The sequence below is a fragment of the Ahaetulla prasina genome, chromosome 7 (genome assembly GCF_028640845.1).
Source record: "Ahaetulla prasina isolate Xishuangbanna chromosome 7, ASM2864084v1, whole genome shotgun sequence".
Lineage (NCBI taxonomy): Eukaryota > Metazoa > Chordata > Lepidosauria > Squamata > Colubridae > Ahaetulla > Ahaetulla prasina.
The window spans coordinates 62,725,852-62,743,744 of record NC_080545.1 but is presented as its reverse complement, the minus strand read 5'-3'; the positions used below and the strand labels follow the sequence as shown (position 1 = coordinate 62,743,744).

The 17,893-nt window shown below is 37.3% G+C and overlaps 1 protein-coding gene across 1 annotated transcript in view; it reads right to left on the bottom strand.

Annotated features, from left to right (window-relative positions):
• The window catches only part of UTP20 (UTP20 small subunit processome component), a 91,055-nt gene that overhangs the window by 35,375 nt on the left and 37,787 nt on the right, over positions 1–17,893 (bottom strand). The window contains exons 20-29 of the mRNA XM_058189561.1: positions 15,562–15,641; positions 14,853–15,096; positions 13,945–14,160; positions 10,905–10,995; positions 9,515–9,600; positions 7,533–7,658; positions 6,108–6,274; positions 4,010–4,218; positions 2,588–2,731; positions 1,295–1,374 (exon numbers count right to left, since the gene is read on the bottom strand). Of these exons, the coding sequence (XP_058045544.1) occupies positions 1,295–1,374; positions 2,588–2,731; positions 4,010–4,218; positions 6,108–6,274; positions 7,533–7,658; positions 9,515–9,600; positions 10,905–10,995; positions 13,945–14,160; positions 14,853–15,096; positions 15,562–15,641 (1,443 nt within the window). The remainder of the gene's footprint in view (positions 1–1,294; positions 1,375–2,587; positions 2,732–4,009; positions 4,219–6,107; positions 6,275–7,532; positions 7,659–9,514; positions 9,601–10,904; positions 10,996–13,944; positions 14,161–14,852; positions 15,097–15,561; positions 15,642–17,893) is intronic.

Sequence of the window (17,893 nt, the reverse complement as noted above, 5' to 3'; positions counted from 1 at the left end):
CTTGGAGATGAAAATATAACTGAATTGAGTACAATTCTACCTGTAGGATTAAAAATACTTGAGAAGTTCAATAGATAGAACTCCTGCTGTAATAAGACATGGTTCATACATTGTATTAAGAGCAGGGTGGGTTTCAAAACCCGTCACTACTGGTTTGCTCGTGGGTTCGTGCGTGCTTGGGCAAGTGCGTGACACTTCTGCGCATGCACAGAAGCATCCAGGCAGGCAGGCGGAGCCTTCCGCTGCTACCGGTTCACCCGATTTGGTGCGAACCGGTAGCAACCCACCACTGATTAAGAGATACCATATTTTTCGGACTATAGGACGCTCCGGACTATAAGACGCACCTAGTTTTTGAGGAGGAAAACAAGAAAAAAAAACTGCTTCTGCCTCCCAGCATCTATCCGGTATTCATCAGGCCTGTTCGCTGCCGTGACACATTCGCCATCACTGGCAATTTGCCGCTGCCACCGCCACTGCCTGTTCGCCATTGCTGCCTGTTCACCACGGCTCATTCGCTGCCGCCGCCCATTTGCAAGAAGCACATTTGCTGCCGCCACAGCCTGTTCGCTGCCACAGCTGATTCTAAAAAAACTGATTGGCGCCACACAAACTCCCCTCCCCCCACCGCAATATTCGCTGCATAAGACGCACAGACTTTTCCACCCACATTTGGTGTGTGTATGTGTGTGTGTCTTATACTCCGAAAAATACAGTAATTAAATAATCACATTTTGCCTTTTGGGTTGTAGAAAACCATCGTTTGGGTGTAAAGCAAGAAATCACTTGATTTAAAAAGAATGGGACTGAGAAATGTCGGAAGCTGCAGTGACCTCTCCTATAAGCCCCTTTGAATCACAAGCTTGCAATTTACTCTTGTTCACAGCTCCAGGAAAAGAAAAGCAGAGAGGGAAAAGAAGAGGACAGAAAGGATGCTATATTTTGGCAGGACACAAATATTTGCAATACATAGTTCTAGCCCTGTTTTGCCTGGTCCCAGTATTACCGTTATCCTAACTGTTTTGTTTGTACATAAAGAACACAGGCAGACAACTAACGCTCTCCATCTGTGACTGACGTACAATTTCTGTCAGCCAAATGAGCCATGTATAAGAGCTAATGGGGGTTGTAGTTTGTGACTAATGCAAATGGCAGAGAGTTCTAAAACCACAGTTGCATGTTAACCTGCAGGGCAATAAACCTACTGGATTTAAAGCTTTTAAATAATGTAGACAGTACAGTCTATAATAATTATTGGAGGGGTGGTGTTGTTTGCTAAAAACAAGTAGCTTACCTGGGGTTTTTGCTCCAGATGTGAATAATTTTGAGTAAAGGAGTAGGAGAATACTGGCTCTCAGAAGCCAGCCTAGTGATCTGAAAAAATAAACAAAGCAGAAAAATAAAATCAGGATCCCTTAACAAGTATATCATAGGACAGCTATTCAGAATAGAAGAAGCAAGATTATTTGAACCTGAAAGAACAATGAACTATCTGGCCTCACATGCGGTACTATGCCAGTGGTTCCTTTCATCTTGACGTAGCACAATATATGAATCTAGTATGAATGCAACCAATATTTGCTGCAATGCTTTTTGCCCCAGAATAGCAAAAGCTGCTTCCATTGACCTCAAGCACAAAAATACTTGGAAGAGCCCAACCCAGCATGTTACCATCAGGCATTGTCTTCAGTTCACGAAGTGAGACGGGCCTACTGATAATTTCAAAGAATAGTCTCTAAGTTCCAGGATTCTAGCTCCAGAGAAAGGTGGATATCACATACCGCTTCTGGCTAAATTACAGAAATTTTCCTTCCAGCCAGAGCTAACAAGAAGAAATTTCATATTATTTATATTTAAATATTATACAATATCATATAACTACTATAAATATGGTTTATTTCATCTTTGTTAGTGTAAGTTGGCCTGACTTAAAGAGGAAGAAGGTGAATTTATGAACTTCAGATTCCATTCCTACTCCACTGGGACTTAGCCAGTAGCTTCATCTATTATGGAGGCCAATGGTATAAATGAAAATAAGGGAGGATAGAACTCTGAATGCAATAATCTCTGCCCAGTAACTCTGGCTAACTTAAGGATATACATATTCCATATAAAGGAGACTCTTCTGTAATTTTTACATTTCTCAGTTGCAAACGTAGTGTTGTATTTGCTGATCTATGTCACTGTGATGAAAATTCAGCCAATATTTATTGAACCGTATGTTCAATTTATATGAACACCAATCTCAAGTTACTGACCTTGAGCAGCTAACAGCATTAAAAATATAAAAGCAGAAACGAAAAATGACATATCTACAACAGCAGCCAGGGTAAAAGCAGCTCCATCAATAACAATTAATACAGCCAAAGCACGGGCTCAACCCCACCTTTTGACCCTCAGGCACCTGACAGATCGATAACATTTTAAGTAAAATATAAGGCATGAAAATGTGGACCATCTAAGGGGGATATAATGAAGTGAGATACTTTATTTTAATATACTCTTTTCCTTTTGCCCCAAATTTTATTCTTCTCCCAGAAGGTATATGCTAACCTTGGGAATCACTTACTGAAAGGAGCGGCCTTACCTGGGGCCATACCACTGCACAGAACACAGCATCAATCTCTTCTCCACTGAAGCTGTACATTTCAAAGTCAGAGAAAAAGTCTGCTATAAGCTTAAGTCCAAGGCGCCTTAAGTTTTTCAGCTGGTTGATAAATCGGAGTTGAATCTGTAAAAAGAAACGGTGATGGTTTTTTTCTTTCCTTAAGCAAAATGTTTTCAGAAAATTGCATTTTTTATTCATGTACTGGGTCAAAATATTTAAAATTCATTATTAGACATTATTAGCATGCATTATCCACATATTATTATCCACATATTATATCTACTTAAATACAATGATACTTTGGGAAGTAGCTTTTTAGATACCCTTGGTAACTGCATATTATTTTTTCTCTATAACCTTCTTACTATGGAAATTGTAACTTCTATAATGTGTGAGAGGTAAAGTCAACACAAAATTCTGTAACACAAGTTAAGAACTTGCATAGCAGAGAAAGAAAATGTAAGCACCACAGCCACAAAAACATTATTCAGAATTGCAAACTTTAGGAAATTGTAAAGCTAAGTTTCTTTATAACTATAGAAAGTTAAAGTTTAACACAAATGGGAATGTTTGTCTGCAATATACGATTAACATTCAGCAAACTATCAAGTAAAGTACAATTAGGGCTCTCACAGACTTTAATTGTCTTTAAGCTCTTCAATAGATAATGAAATGTTAAATTCAGTTTAACAAATGACAATGGTGAAAGTATTTTTGGGGTTACTGAATTACAGATTTTCATTTCAGTATTACTGAATAACTTTATGCAAAACTTCACCTGTAATTATCTTGCTAAAAAGATAAACCTTTTCCCAGTTTAACCAGCTGCCTCATAAAGGTCTGAGCCTGAAAATACTTTTGGAATCTAACAATGTAACTATTTTCCCCATCTCTAAGATTAGGATTATTGCTCTATGCTAGTTAGTGTATGGAAATTCTATGCTAGACCATAATAAAGATTTGATTTGATGTTGGTAAAACAGAGGAGGGCTATCAAGACAATTGAATTAAAATTGACAAGCAAATTTAGCTTACTATTATGTAGCACTGAAGTAATGTACTTCATTTAGCCTAGCATGACTCTCTCTGCCAAAAATACACAGAGACTATAACAGAAGGTTACTAATATTATCAATAATCTTTTGTTGATACTGTATATCTAAAATATACACACTGCACTTTTTGTTTTAAATTTAGAACCTAAACCAAATGTTTAATTTTGTAAAATAACTGAAATGCATCCTTGCAAGTCACGCTAATGTTCAGTAAGCATTTAATTCAAGTAGCCTAAATGTAGTAGCCTAAACACCAAATTAGCTTACTAGCATTCCTTTCTTAATTAATTATACCAAGATTTTTTTTAACTCTTACATGTCAGCTTAAATATGCAGCAGCTCTCACCTTTTCTCTTTGCTGAAGAATGTGTGATACTGTTGCTGTCATGCAAAGTAAAATCTGTAAAATCTCAGGCAGGTTCTGGCTGATTAGATGTCCCAGGTTTTTTAGTACTACTTCCAAGCTGTTGAAAAGGCTATGTGCACGGCCTAACGGGAGGACTTGGGATAAATCCAAATCTTGCACAGATTGAAGCACTGCAGAGTGGCAATGTCCTTTAAAACAGAGACAAAATATAAAAGAGGAAAGACAAGAATATTTTTTTTTAAATCTAGATTCAAGATTTGGTCACAATAGTAGAAATTGGCAAATTAAGAATGGTTGTGCTTTAGCTAAAAAGCAATGCCCAATTTGGGGAATCAAATTTTAAGGTGATATTTAAAAATGACGGAAAACAACTCTAACTAATATAGAAGAAGGCTGAAACCCTATATGTGCATACATGTTATCTCACTTAACAAATCAATTTTCAATTTCAAAAACAGTATGTTTAGGATTCTAACACAGGATAAATGTTCATATTTTCAAAGTGCAACTGATATTTCACATTAATCAAGACCTATGAGATGTGATGACTGAGTTCAGTAACTAAATGCTTAATATTACGTATACACAAAATCTCTGGTTCTACTAGATCAGGGGTGTCAAACTCATGTTTATCGTCATGTGTCGTATCGTGACTTTTCCCCCTTCGCTAAAATGGGGATGGGCATGGCCAGCACGTGACACATCTGGCCCGTGGACCGCAAACTTGACACCCCTGCATTAGATAATGCTGATTCAGCATTAATCTCCAGAATGAGAAAGGTTTACTTTCCCATAAACAATTGCTCAACCAATCTCAATATAATATCATTAAGTCAATTTTGTCATCGGCTTCATTATCATTGCTGCACATGGTGTGCTCATGCTCATGAATTTACATTAAAGAAAGTTGGGATCAACACAAAATGGTACATAATTGTCCTAAACAGGCAGGTTCATGTTTCAAGATTTTGATCAGTAAGCCACAACCTCCTTTAGAATATTAGCGGCCTCACCAAAGCCATGTAATCCTTGAAATCACCGGTTGCAGTTCACAGCAATTCAACATAATTCTCAACCACTGTTACCACTGGCTTTACTGGTCATCACTACTGTACTTATGACACGGCTGCTGTAAAGCCACTTAACTCTTAAGAGTATAAGCATTCCGGGAAGAGGACTAAAAATCAACTTTAGAGCACTCTCAGAGCAATTGCCCAGTTGACTAAAAGCTTTCATTCTTAGCCCCCCACCCCCACCCCCACCCAAGAATTAGCATTAGCTCTGAGAGGTTTGATGGTTCATGACAGAGCCCATCAAAGTCATCATATTCTGAAGTCTTGACCACCTTTTCGAACAAATCAACCAGGAGACTGTGAGCTCTAGTTTTACCTTGGGCATGAAAGTTGGCTGGGTAACTTTGGGCCAGCCACTCTCCCTCAGCCCAACTCACCTCACAGGGTTGTTGTGAGGAAAATAGGAGGAGGAAAGAGTATGTTTGAGTTATTTATAAAAATAATAAAAGTGGGATAAAATATCCAAACAAAAACGCAGGAAAGTGGGTAAGAGAGTTAGGGGTGGGGAAGGAAAAGGAAATGGAAGGGAAGCTGCTTTTCCCCCATCACTATTAACCGGAGTGAAAGTGATTGCAGTCATGAATGCGGTATTAACTGCAGCTACCAAGTCACCAGTCACATGGAAAATGCCATGTTCTGCTTTAAATGTAAAGGAACCGTGCATATCATTCAATGCTCCACTTCCCTACTCATTCATCTAATTAATTTCTTTATACATTTTTTAAACCATCTGAATCTTGAAATATTCCAGACGGTACAAAAGAACACTAGCAATGAGCCAATGCAATAATGTATGCATAGAAATAAAATAATATTATTCTGCCATATATATTCAACATTCTAGAGCTACCGGCCATCCTCAATCTTCAATGGGCAATGCTGACAGTAGAGACACTTTCCATATGGTTTTGTGTTATGTTTATTTCTACAAGCTTCAATCCCCTTTAACATGTTGACAGCTCCATTATATTTGCCAACATTTTTTTTTCTGTGCAAAAACATACCATTATTGAAATGTCTCACAGGCTCAAAGAGCAGATCCAAAAACACCCTTATCTCTTCAGACAAAGAGCCTGCCAGGAATCTCAAAACAATAGCCATACGGGTCCCTGCTGCTGATTTCCCTTGTGTTTTGCTTCCGGTTTTGTTTTTCATCCGTCCATACAGAATCCTTCAAGGGGTAAAAAGAAATCATGTTAGCTTTTCAGAAGCAATGGGTCTATAGGCAAAAGGCTCTTTACGTGCTAGTCCTAGCAGAAATTCCCAGCACGCCACAGACTGCAATAATCATCCCAAATCAAACAGGCAGTTTGGTGCAGTGATTAAGTGCTGGTCTAGAAACTGGGACACAATGAGTTTTAGTCCTCTGTTAGGCATGGAAGCTGGTGGGATCATCGGATAGTCACTCCTCTCAGCCCAATCCACCTCACAGGGTTTTGTTGTGGGGAAACCAGTAGTAATAAACATCTTGATATATAATAGATAAAGGTGGGATATCCATCTGATCAACGATTATAATGGTTATTGCAAAATAATTCACAACTGAAAGTTCATTCTTCCATCCATACTTATTAGAACTTATTTCATTCTTTGTCCACATTTATTTTATTTATTGATAATCTTATATTTTACAATCTGGGCTGCATCTCTCCAAGCTTGGCTAATATTGGAAAGCTAAGTAGGATCAGGCATGAAACTTTGACAGGACATCACCAGGAAACCTCAGGACTACAGACTACTGGAATGTTGGAAAAAACCCTTTCTATATTGCTGCCATAAAATTATGTGGCCAAGTTTGATTCAAATAAAACTAGATTTAGGGAGTCCAGTTTGATTCAAATAACCCTAGATTTAATTAAACCCCAGTTTACATGCATATGGTAAACAGTTTTGCCTTCATTTTATTTTTACAATATCTCTGAAATATGTTAAGAGTAGAAAGTAGTAAATAGTTCAACGTAAACTTCATGACAATGGTATTGACAGATAGGCTTTTTTCCAATCCCAAATCAGCAATATAACCATTTCACCACATTTGGTCTTCACCGGGGTCACCATCAAGCCCACAGTTGGGAAATGTGTCCTTTGTTTGATTAGAAATAAAGCTAGCTTTTATAATTTAAGAGAAAAGCCACTTTTTAAAAAAATAAGTTGTGGTAGTAGTTTTATACAAGAACATGATTAAGTTAACAAGTTTATTATAAAGATGGTATGTTTACAGTAAAATCTGGACAATGGATCAGAATTTCCATCTTGTCTGGGAAGTAGGAGGTAAGATTTCATTTTTAAACATTCATCACAGCATGTATTGTTTGGTAAACTGTGCAGGTAAAAGTTTAAAATATTATACTCTAAGAAGTAAAAACACACATTGCCTAAAGCAATAAAAAGTAAAACAGTATCTATATTAACATACAAAAGTCCCTTACCTCATCAAAACAGGAATAAGTTCTGGTCGGTGCTGTGGTTTTACTATACTGTTTTCTTCAGAAATACTAAAATGAACTATTTCTTCTTTAAAACTCTTGTCTTCCAATAGCCGATATAAATTCTCTCTGTAAGTACATAACACAACTTAAGATTCTTTACATAATTTATTAAAATACAAACTTGAGAAGATACACGTGAGATGCTTATTCAATCAATGACCAGCAAAATTGACAAAAATATATAACATGAAAGTAAAATCAAATGGATTGGATAAAATACCAACACAACAAAGAGCCTTTATTCATTTTTAGTATGTTCTATCTATCTTTCTGTCTCATTTCTGACCTTCGGACTTTTCGCCGCGAACTGAAAACATATTTGTTTGTTCGTGCGGGGCTTTCTTAAATTGTTGAATTTTAAATCTTAAATTTTCTTTCTAGTTTTAATTGGGGTTTTTAGATTCATAATTCTTAATTTTTCGGCCATACTGTATAATAAGTTTTTTAATTGTATTTTAACTGTATATTGTTCTTTTTTATCCTGGCTGTACACCGCCCTGAGTCCTTCGGGAGAAGGGCGGTTTATAAATCCAATAAATAATAATAATAATAATAATAATTTCTGTCTCATTTTTAAATTGCCCATCTCCCTCACACTCTATAATAAACATGTAACATAAACTAGCGTAATGATACAGTGTTATGTCATTAAACCAGGCAAGTATACCTCTAAAATATTACAGTCCAAGAAATAAAAATGCACATCATCTAAAGCAATAGAAAGTAACACAATCACAGAATCTATATATTAAGTATGAAGTTGTATTTGTGAGTATATGATCACATATACCTTGTTTCCCCGAAAACAAGACAGGGTCTTATTTTCTTTTGACCCCCCCACAAATAAGGGCTTGGATTTATTATCAGGGTTTTTTATTATTTTGGGGGTGCAGGAGGCAGCGAGTGTGGGACTGGATGTCCCGTCGCTGCTGTCACCTCCCCTCCCTGTTCTTCACACCGGCCCAGTAGCCCAACACGTCCCACCCACCCCAATAGCAACAGATGCTTCCCTTCCCTGCCCTCTTTAGGGATGCAATTTGGGGGTGGCAGGTAGGGCGGGTGAGAAGTGGGACGTGTGTCTTACCTTTCCAGCTCCATCATGTTCCTCGCTGTTGTGTCCAGGGAAACACACTGTAAAAGAAAACCTTCTTGCGAGTTTAATCAAACTTCTCAAACTCGCGAGAAGGTTTTCATTTACACATGTTTTCCTGGACACAACGGCGAGGAACGCGACGGAGCTTGAAAGGTAAGAACTGTGTCCCGCTTCTCATCCACCACATCTGCCACCCCCATTGCATCCCTAAAGGGAGTGGGTGGCTAAGCAGAATCCCTGCCATGCCCGGCAAGGAGGGCGGAAAAGAGACGGCAAGGGGAATGTCTCGCTCCACACGTCTTGCTTCTCCCCCGCCCTACCTGCCATTCCTCTCGATAAAGACGGAGGGATAGGGAAGCAGCCAGGCTGCTGTTGCCATTGGGGTGGGGTGGGACATGTTGGGCCACTCGGCCAGTGGGAAGAACAGGGAGGGAAGGGCATGTCCCCCCTTTGCCCCCCTCCGGCCTCGCCTCAACTCATTTTGGTTGCGCAGTAAGCAACCGGAGGAAATGGCGGGACCGGCTGTGCACGCATATAAGTAGTTGGTGGGGGGGCTTATTTTGCGGGGATGGCTTATATTATCGCATTCACTGAAAAACCCGATTGGGCTTATTATCCTGATATAACAGTATAAGAGCACCAGCGTGCCTACCATACCTGTCCTAATGTTCCCTTTAGTTGTATTCATTTTATGTATTCAATTCATGCTTATACTTATATATATTATTTAATATGTATTTGACAAAATAAATAAATAAAATAAATAAATATGTCTTATTTTCAGGGAAACATGGTAATTCAATGCAGAGAAGCAGACATTATCTCTTACTTATAGGGCAGAAGATGTGGATGCTTGTAAGTCATGATACAGTCAAGAGCTACTTTTTGCACATTTTGGTCTTGGTGGGTCAGCAGCTGAAAATAATGTTTTAAAACAAACCAGGGTTAAAACAGAGCTGTGTTAGAGTAGCGTATTGCAATCAATATTCTTTCACAATTTACACTGTCCTTTTACTGAAGAGAATCCAGAGCGTAGTAATTAAGCAAACAGCAAAATCCACAAGCAGGGAATGCTTTTGCCATTTTAACAATTGTTCTTATACCTAGAGTCCATGAACTTCAAACATGTGCACCACTGTAAAAATCTGAAACACATATGTACTCTCCTATAAGACCATTGGTCCTCTAATAATTACCATATCATCTAGACTCTTAATATCTATCCCTAAACTGTGGTAATGCTTCATATTTCCAACAAGGAATTTGAGACAGGTAGCTCTAATTACTATAAAATGATTTACATTCTATTATTGAACTCTACTGTAAAGATTGCACAGTAAAAAAATTCTCAAAACAGAAATCTCGAAGAATCAGCTCCTTGTCAAAAAGCATAATCAGTTGCTATAATCTAAAAACATTTATGCAATCCCCATACTATCATGCTTAAATTCTTACTTCTATAAGGCTTTTCTTTTCACCAAAAAATTCATCATATACTTCAACGTTCTCCAACCTTTCTGGCTTTGAGGACTGGCAGGAGATGAGGGGATGGTTCCGCACAAGTGGTGGGTGAGCCTGCGCATAGCTCCGTTTGCGCCTGCATAGTGCTCAACCATTCACACAAATGGAGCTGTGCGCATAATCATCCATCACTTCTGCAGCCCAGTTCCAAACAGCCCAGTACTCGATACTGGGTCACGGCCTGCGGCTTGGGGACCCCTGATATACTTAACAAAACTCATTTCCTCTTTGACTATTTGACTTGCTGGGATAGGAGACAGCAAGCCTAGATCTTGCAGCTGATTTTTCTTAATAAATTGGAGGCTGATTTAAGCTATTCCTCACTACTATCATAATAATTCTACCACTAGCCAAGAAAGATCATAACAGAGCTCAGAAATTACTTTCTAATGTGAACATCACAATTCAGATTATAATGTGAATACATTTTGTTTTTCTTTTTTCCCTTTTTATTTTTACCTATCTTATGTTTGCTTTACTTTTATTTATTTGTTAAGCAACTAATTTCTTGAGAATAATTTAGTCACTTTCATGCTGGAAGTAGCATTCTTAAGTTTCTCTGGAGATATCAGGTTGGGAACAAATTCTGAAACAAAAAAACTTTCCCAAATTATTTCCAACTGTAAGATAATAAATACGCATGTATATTAATCATTTTAATCATTTTTTTAAATTAATCATTTTAAAAAATTTTTTACCTGAACATATATTTCATTCAATTTGGGTTCTAAGTACAAAGCACGGGGATTTGAAAACTGAGTGAAAACTTGTAAGTGACTGATAAGCTGCCTGAAAAACAAAACAGAGTAGACCAGCTATCAGTAAAAAACACCAAAAAAACAAAATTTTACTTTTGAGATGGAAACATTTTAAAACTACAAACAAATTTATCAAATGCTTTCTTTTAAATGTTCTTACGTACTTAAGTTTACACAGCTCTTTACAAAGATCACTGGGTTATTTTATTGAATCTAATATTGACTGGCCTGTCTTGGTTCAGACATTATGAAAAGAAACAAGCCAGGACTGCACATGATTTCAGATGCCTTTGCTTCCCTTCTGTGTTAGCTACATTTATGTCACCCAAACCCCATTAGCGCTATCCTTAGCTAGTGATTAACAATAACAAAAAAGCCAATTCCACACAGCTTGAAATCTACTTCCATCAATCATATTAAGAATAAGACAGACCAGCTTATCTGGGTTTGGATGTTACGCTAAGCTGTAGAAAACTAAATACTTTTTTATCAACTAAAAACAGAAAATTCCAGTCTCATATTTCTTCCAGAGAAGGTAACACTAATGCATTTACATTAGTAATGCATGGTAATTTGGAAAAATCCAGGGGATCACTTTGTTCATTAGACACTTCTAACCCATCATGACCCAAATAATATCAGTATGTCATTGTTATCTATCACTATTTGCTTTTGAGTTTTTTGAAGCAGACTTGGAAAAAGTTATTAGAATTAGAAAACCAGTTCTCATACCAATACTGAATTGAGGGATCTTTGCTCTCTGAACTTGGTTGTTTTCTTGCAGACGTTTCATTACCCAAACTAGGTAAAATCATCGGTGCTAGTAAGCTGTATGATTTGCTCTGTTTATATTCTAGTGGCTTGACTCTCAACTCCTTCAAACCAGGGGCGGGTTCCAAATCCCGTTGCTACCGGTTCACTTCTGCACACGCGATGCTTCTGCACATGCACAGAAGCGTCCAGGCGGGTGAACGGAGCGTCCTGCCGCCACCAGTCCACCCGATCAAACCGGTAACAACCCACCACTGCTTCAAACAATCACTCGATACTATAGATGAGGACAAAATCATAGTCTCATTTGATATCACAGCCCTTTTCACGTCTACAGATCCAGGCTTAGCCAAAGAATCTATGACCATATCATTCCAAAGCACACCTGACTTAACCAAATACACAAAGGATCTCATAATCCTGGGTGTTTTAATCTTTGTGTATTTGGTTAGATCAGATGTGTTGTTTAGCAATCTGATCATATATTCTTTCTCTGCCTAACCACAAATTTCCAATTTGATGGACAAACTTACCAACAAATTGAAGTACACCTATGTGATCACTGCTTTCAGGACTTATAGCTGAGGTCTAGAAGCCACAGCACTTCCACAAATACAACCCAAATATGGTTCAGATATGTAGACACCTTCACCATAATAAAAAGGGGCTAATTAGAGAACACCCATATAACTTCAACAACATCTTTAAAGGAATCCAGTTTACCAGAGAAGAAGAAAACAAGTCACTCCCCTTCCTGGACATCCTGATCATCAGAGATTATAATGGCAAATTGGAATCACAAGTGTATAGAAAAACCACCCACACCAAGTGCTTCACTACCAAAACAACAAGCCAACCTCACACATGAAGCTGTGTTTTAGAACTTTGTTTAGACAAGCACAAACTCACTGCAGCAACCTTGAACAGCAGAAAAAGGAAACAGAGCATCTATGCAACATATTCCAACAAAATGGATATCCACACAACTTTATCAAAAAGTGACTCCACTCAACCCAATACAGCACAACCAAACCAAGCCCTTCAAAGTATAACACTGCCATACGTCAAGAACATCTCAGAAACTACCAACAGATTATCACAACCGCATGGAATTCACGTAGTACACATGTCAACTTAAAGCCCCAAGTAAACAAAAAACCCTAGCATCCCCAAAAGAAAAAACAGGAGTAATCTACAACAGGGGTCCCAAACCCCCAGGTCTTGAGCCATTCAGAACTAATCACGGAAGTGATTAGCGAATGTGAGTATGAATCCCCACTTGCACAAGCAGCAGGCAAGCACATGCGCTTGCGTAGAACCATCCCCTCTCCCCACCCACTGGTCCACAAAACCGGAAAGGTTGGGGAACTCTGATCTACAACATACAGTGTAACGATTGCAACAGCCATACATAGGACAAACAGGCAGGAGACTGGCCGAATGCATTCATGAACACCAACTAGTAGTCAGAGGACATGATGAAAACTCCTTCATGACTCTTTCATGATTTCTTGACTACAGTAAATTTTTAAGCTTAAAATGATAAAACTGACCACTATTTCAATTCTGCAGAAATTTCATGAGGTTGGTATTGCCTGCTGAAATAATCTTAATTTTTTAAATATTGAACAATAACTTGTTTTTGTTGCCTTTTTCACCTTCAGAACTGTTCCTTAAATGTTCTCACTTTTTCAATCCAAACTATATTTCTTCTAGTCCAAATTTCTTTTGATATATTCTGCATATAAACTAAATAAATAAGAGGACAGTATACAATGTTTGCATACATCTTTCCAAATTTTGAATGATTTAATTGCAACATATTCCATTCTGCTGCTTCCTACTTATCATACAGATGAGGAACACCCAGGTTTTTTAAGGGTTATTCACAAACACAAGTCTCTACATAGTCAATAAATGTGAACTCCTTTCACTTTGTCTCTGATCCATCACTGTAATCCCATGTCACATTAAATCATGGGCAACATTACTGAACCTGAATTGTGAGCCTAATCGACATATGACTAAAATGTTCTCCTATTACATATTCTAATGACTGGAGAAAGACAAAGAAAAAATTAAGAAGCTATGCAAGGCATGTTACGGTTGAATAACAAGTACCACAGGCTAAATTATATTTAAATGCAGATTTTCTTACAAGTTTTGATGAAAACCCTTATCATTTTCATTGCAGTTAAGACAAACATACTTTGTTGCTGCTCTTCTTGTTTTCCTTTTTGGCATTTCTTCAGTCATTTGGCCTTCAGAAGTTTGCTTCTCTTCTTCAAAGTCATGTGACTCATCCTCAGTTGTGTCTTGAAGATCCATTTTCTCTGGAAGATCTTTTACATCCTCACTACAACTGCTTTTCTTTCTAAGATCTTGCACTGGGGCTATTTGTGAATCAGCAGGATAATACTCATTGCTATAATAAAACAAAATGCAGGAGTTGGTCTTCCTATCTATCTTTTTTTCAATTCATTCTAGTAACTTATTTGTGCCTCAGTAAATAATAACCTTGTTGTGTCACTGTTACTCTTTGTGGCCCTACCTTTCCCTCTGTTTTAATGTCTGTGTTATGCACACAAGAGCCTGGCAGACTCTTTACTTTTCTTATTGATATTGTACTTCAAGGAAGACCAACTAGGAAACAAAGCTATAATAAACTACTTTTATTATAGTGTTAAGTAACAGAATCTTACACAATTGAATGCACCTCCCCGAGCCTCCCGTCCCACGTCCCCCCCACCTTTATCTACAAGAGAAATGAGGAGGATCAGGTCTGAGACATTTTCTCAAAACTGTATTTCTGTTTTGGACTTAAGATTTTATTTGTCTAATCAATGTCTTGGTTGCAGCTTTTGCTACTGCTCCTAAAAGTTATTCTCACAGTCCACTACACACCATGGTCTGTTTGTCATGAGTGCTTGGGGTGGGGGGAACAGCAAGTACAGTCAGACTTCCTTATTGATAAGTCATAATATGATATAATATGATATTCTATCATATGATTTAGTTGAAAAACTGCTTATGTTTCTTTAAGAGTAACCAAGTAATTCCAGCAGTGTTTGTGAAACATGTATATAAAGTATTTCTTCCATAAAAATCCTCACTTACTTAATAAATCTTAGTAGAAGTGGAGAAAGTTCTCTTGACCTGGATTCCACCCTGTATGCAAATCTTGACATTGCTTTCCAAAGTAGAAACCTAAAATTTGTATGATCCATTCTCTCGTAACAGCATGTCTGACATTTCAATTGCTCATCATACACAGCTCTGACATGATGTTGATAGATTTCTTCACTTCCAACATCCGTAACAGTTTTTGGTTCTTCTTTTAGCTCATTACGTAGCTCTTTTTCTATGGAAAAATCACCAAAATGAACATTAAAAACAAAATAAACATTTTTTTAGTCGTGCCAGCTAACCTATGATTGCAAATTTACAGAAAATCTATTTATAATCCTGGTTAATAAAGAATTTTTTAAAACTTAACATTTAAGAGAATTCACTTTAGTGAATACTGTTTAATCACTGGGGTTCTGCAGCAGGCCCAGAAGTTGGGTACTTCCAGAAATTGAGGCCTCCTATCAATAAAAAATAATTGTTTTGTGTTCTCTGAGACAGAAAAGAAAAAATAAAACTACAAGCAACAATTCCAGATCACTGCAAGCATGCCTGTTTTGCCATTGGAACCTGAGACAGACAGAGAGGGTAGGGGAGAAAATTCCCAGAGAATAGAAAGTCAAACATTATTTGCTCAGTTAACAAGCAGCTTTAGCCTTGTCTCCATCCTTATTGAGTCTTTTATATGACAATGTCTTACCAGCATAGGATACAGCTTTTTCCAAATGCTCATAATAAACTTTCCAGAATAGTTTGTTTTCCATTTCATCTGCATGGGACCTAATTAAAAAAGGGATTTATTTTTTTTAAAAGGAACTGAATAAATCAACTATTAACTATCATAGGCATGTCTTCTTTTCTTCACAAAAAATAAACTATTTTGTAATGTTCTTTTCTTAATTTATGAGGCTTTATTCCTATTATATCAATCCAAAATCATTTTGCTGTATGTTTGAAAAACAGAAGCATAAGAAATCTGATAAATATATCTTAACTTGCTCATATCATTCCATAATCTGATTTGTTCCAAAACTGCAAGTAATTTAACACGAGAATGATGGTGCTGAAATATTCAGGAAATGGTGCTTCATTAAGTCACAAAGAGAAGGAAAAAAGCCACCATATTGGGATTTTTTAATTTTTTTCTCTTTGAAAAGTTTCTGTTTGTTTAGTTTTCTTTTGCATGGTGAACTCATTTTTTTTCTTTTTATTTGTGATCATTCCTCAGCATGTGCTTAAATTTCAGTGACCACATGTTCTTTATCAGAAAGGGCAGTTCTTTATTTCAGAAAGCTACACTTTAAATAAATTTAAGAGCAAATTTAAGAGCAAAACCAAGAAAATAAACACTTAAATAAAGTATTTATTTTCTTGGTTTTGCTCTTGAATTATCCCTATGGAATTCTTTCAAATTTGCCCCTTTTCAGTTTTGTCCTTAATTTGGTCATTGTATCTTAAATACACACTAGAGAAGAGTAGATTTTCAACTAAACTGGAGAGTTCAGTAGTAGAATCCTTCATAAATTAATTTGTCTAATTTGCCTAATCAGTTTGATTTAAGGGTATATACATATACATACATGCATGCATACATATACACTCTAAATTCCTTCTTAGAGTGATTTAACACAGATATGCAGGGATAAGAACAGAATGGGGAAATCATTTAGTGAGCAATGTCAGTGAAAGACATTCTAGCAGTTCGGCCAGCTACTTCTGAGAGATACGGTACTTATTACTCACAGCACAAACACAGGTCAAGAACTCATTTTAAGACTTATGCAAACGTCTTGTGCAATTGGGATTTCAGCTCTTTCCTCATCTCCACTCATGGAAAAGCTCCCTGGATTCAGCCTGCTCGATGTTCGTCATATGGGAGCGTGAAAGGAGAGCCATTCCACCCAGAAACTCAATTACAGAGACGGATGAGGATCTTGGTTCTCTACTCTTTGATTGTGCAAGGAGTCCTTAAATGGCACTGCCGCAAACATGAAACTGCACTCCTTCACTTCTCAAACACCTGCTCATTAAGTAAATTTCCTTCCCACAAATGTTTAGCATCATTCATTTTCTCCCCAAGTTGAACAAAAGACTTTGAGGTCACATTCTAATGTATATGGGTGGAACCAGCATAATTCTATAGGACTGAATTCATTTATGAAACGAAACAGTTTTCGTGGACAAGACAGGTAGAACTGCAGTGTATAGATGCGGCAAAAAAACCAAAGTAACGAGGAATGCAATTCTGCAATAGTATCTTCATGATGAATGTGAAAGCTAGGATTTCAAGTTAACTCAGGCATTACACACTGTCCATTCATATCATATGAATCATATGATTCATATTATATAAATCATCTATTACATTTAAAAAGAACCTACCAGATGCCAGAAAATAGTAAGCTGACAATAAAGAAGTCATATTTCTCATAGGCTGAACAATGTTAATTATCCCCTCCTTCAAGAGAATGACACATTCAAAAGTCTCACCACAAATAAGACATTTACTTCATTAGCACATTAAACTACTGTATTTTTCGGAGTATAAAATGCATCTTTTTCCCCCCAAAAAAGAGAGTGAAAATCTGGTTGTGTCTTATACTCCGAATGTATCCCCGCCCAGCTTCTCAAATGGAGATTTCAGAGGCCGAAAAAAGCATTAGAAACGAAGCTTCAGAAACGAAGCCCCAAACAGAGCTTCAGAAAAGCCCCCAAACAGAGCTTCAGGGGCTTTTTTTCTGAAACTGTTTCGGAGATTTTCAGAGGCAGAAAAAAAACCAAAAAAGCAAGGCACAAAGCTCACAACCAAGGAATCTGTTGCTAAAATTCACGTCTGGGAACAATTGGGAGTATTCCGGGAGGCAGATCCACCTGCCAATCAGCTTTTTTCTTATTTTCCTCCCCAAAAACTAAGATGCGTTTTATACTCTGGTGCGTCTTATACTCCGAAAAATACAGTAACTCTCCACCCTACATAATTTACAAGTATATGATGCAATTGATTTTTGTCCTTATTTAGAACTACATAACTT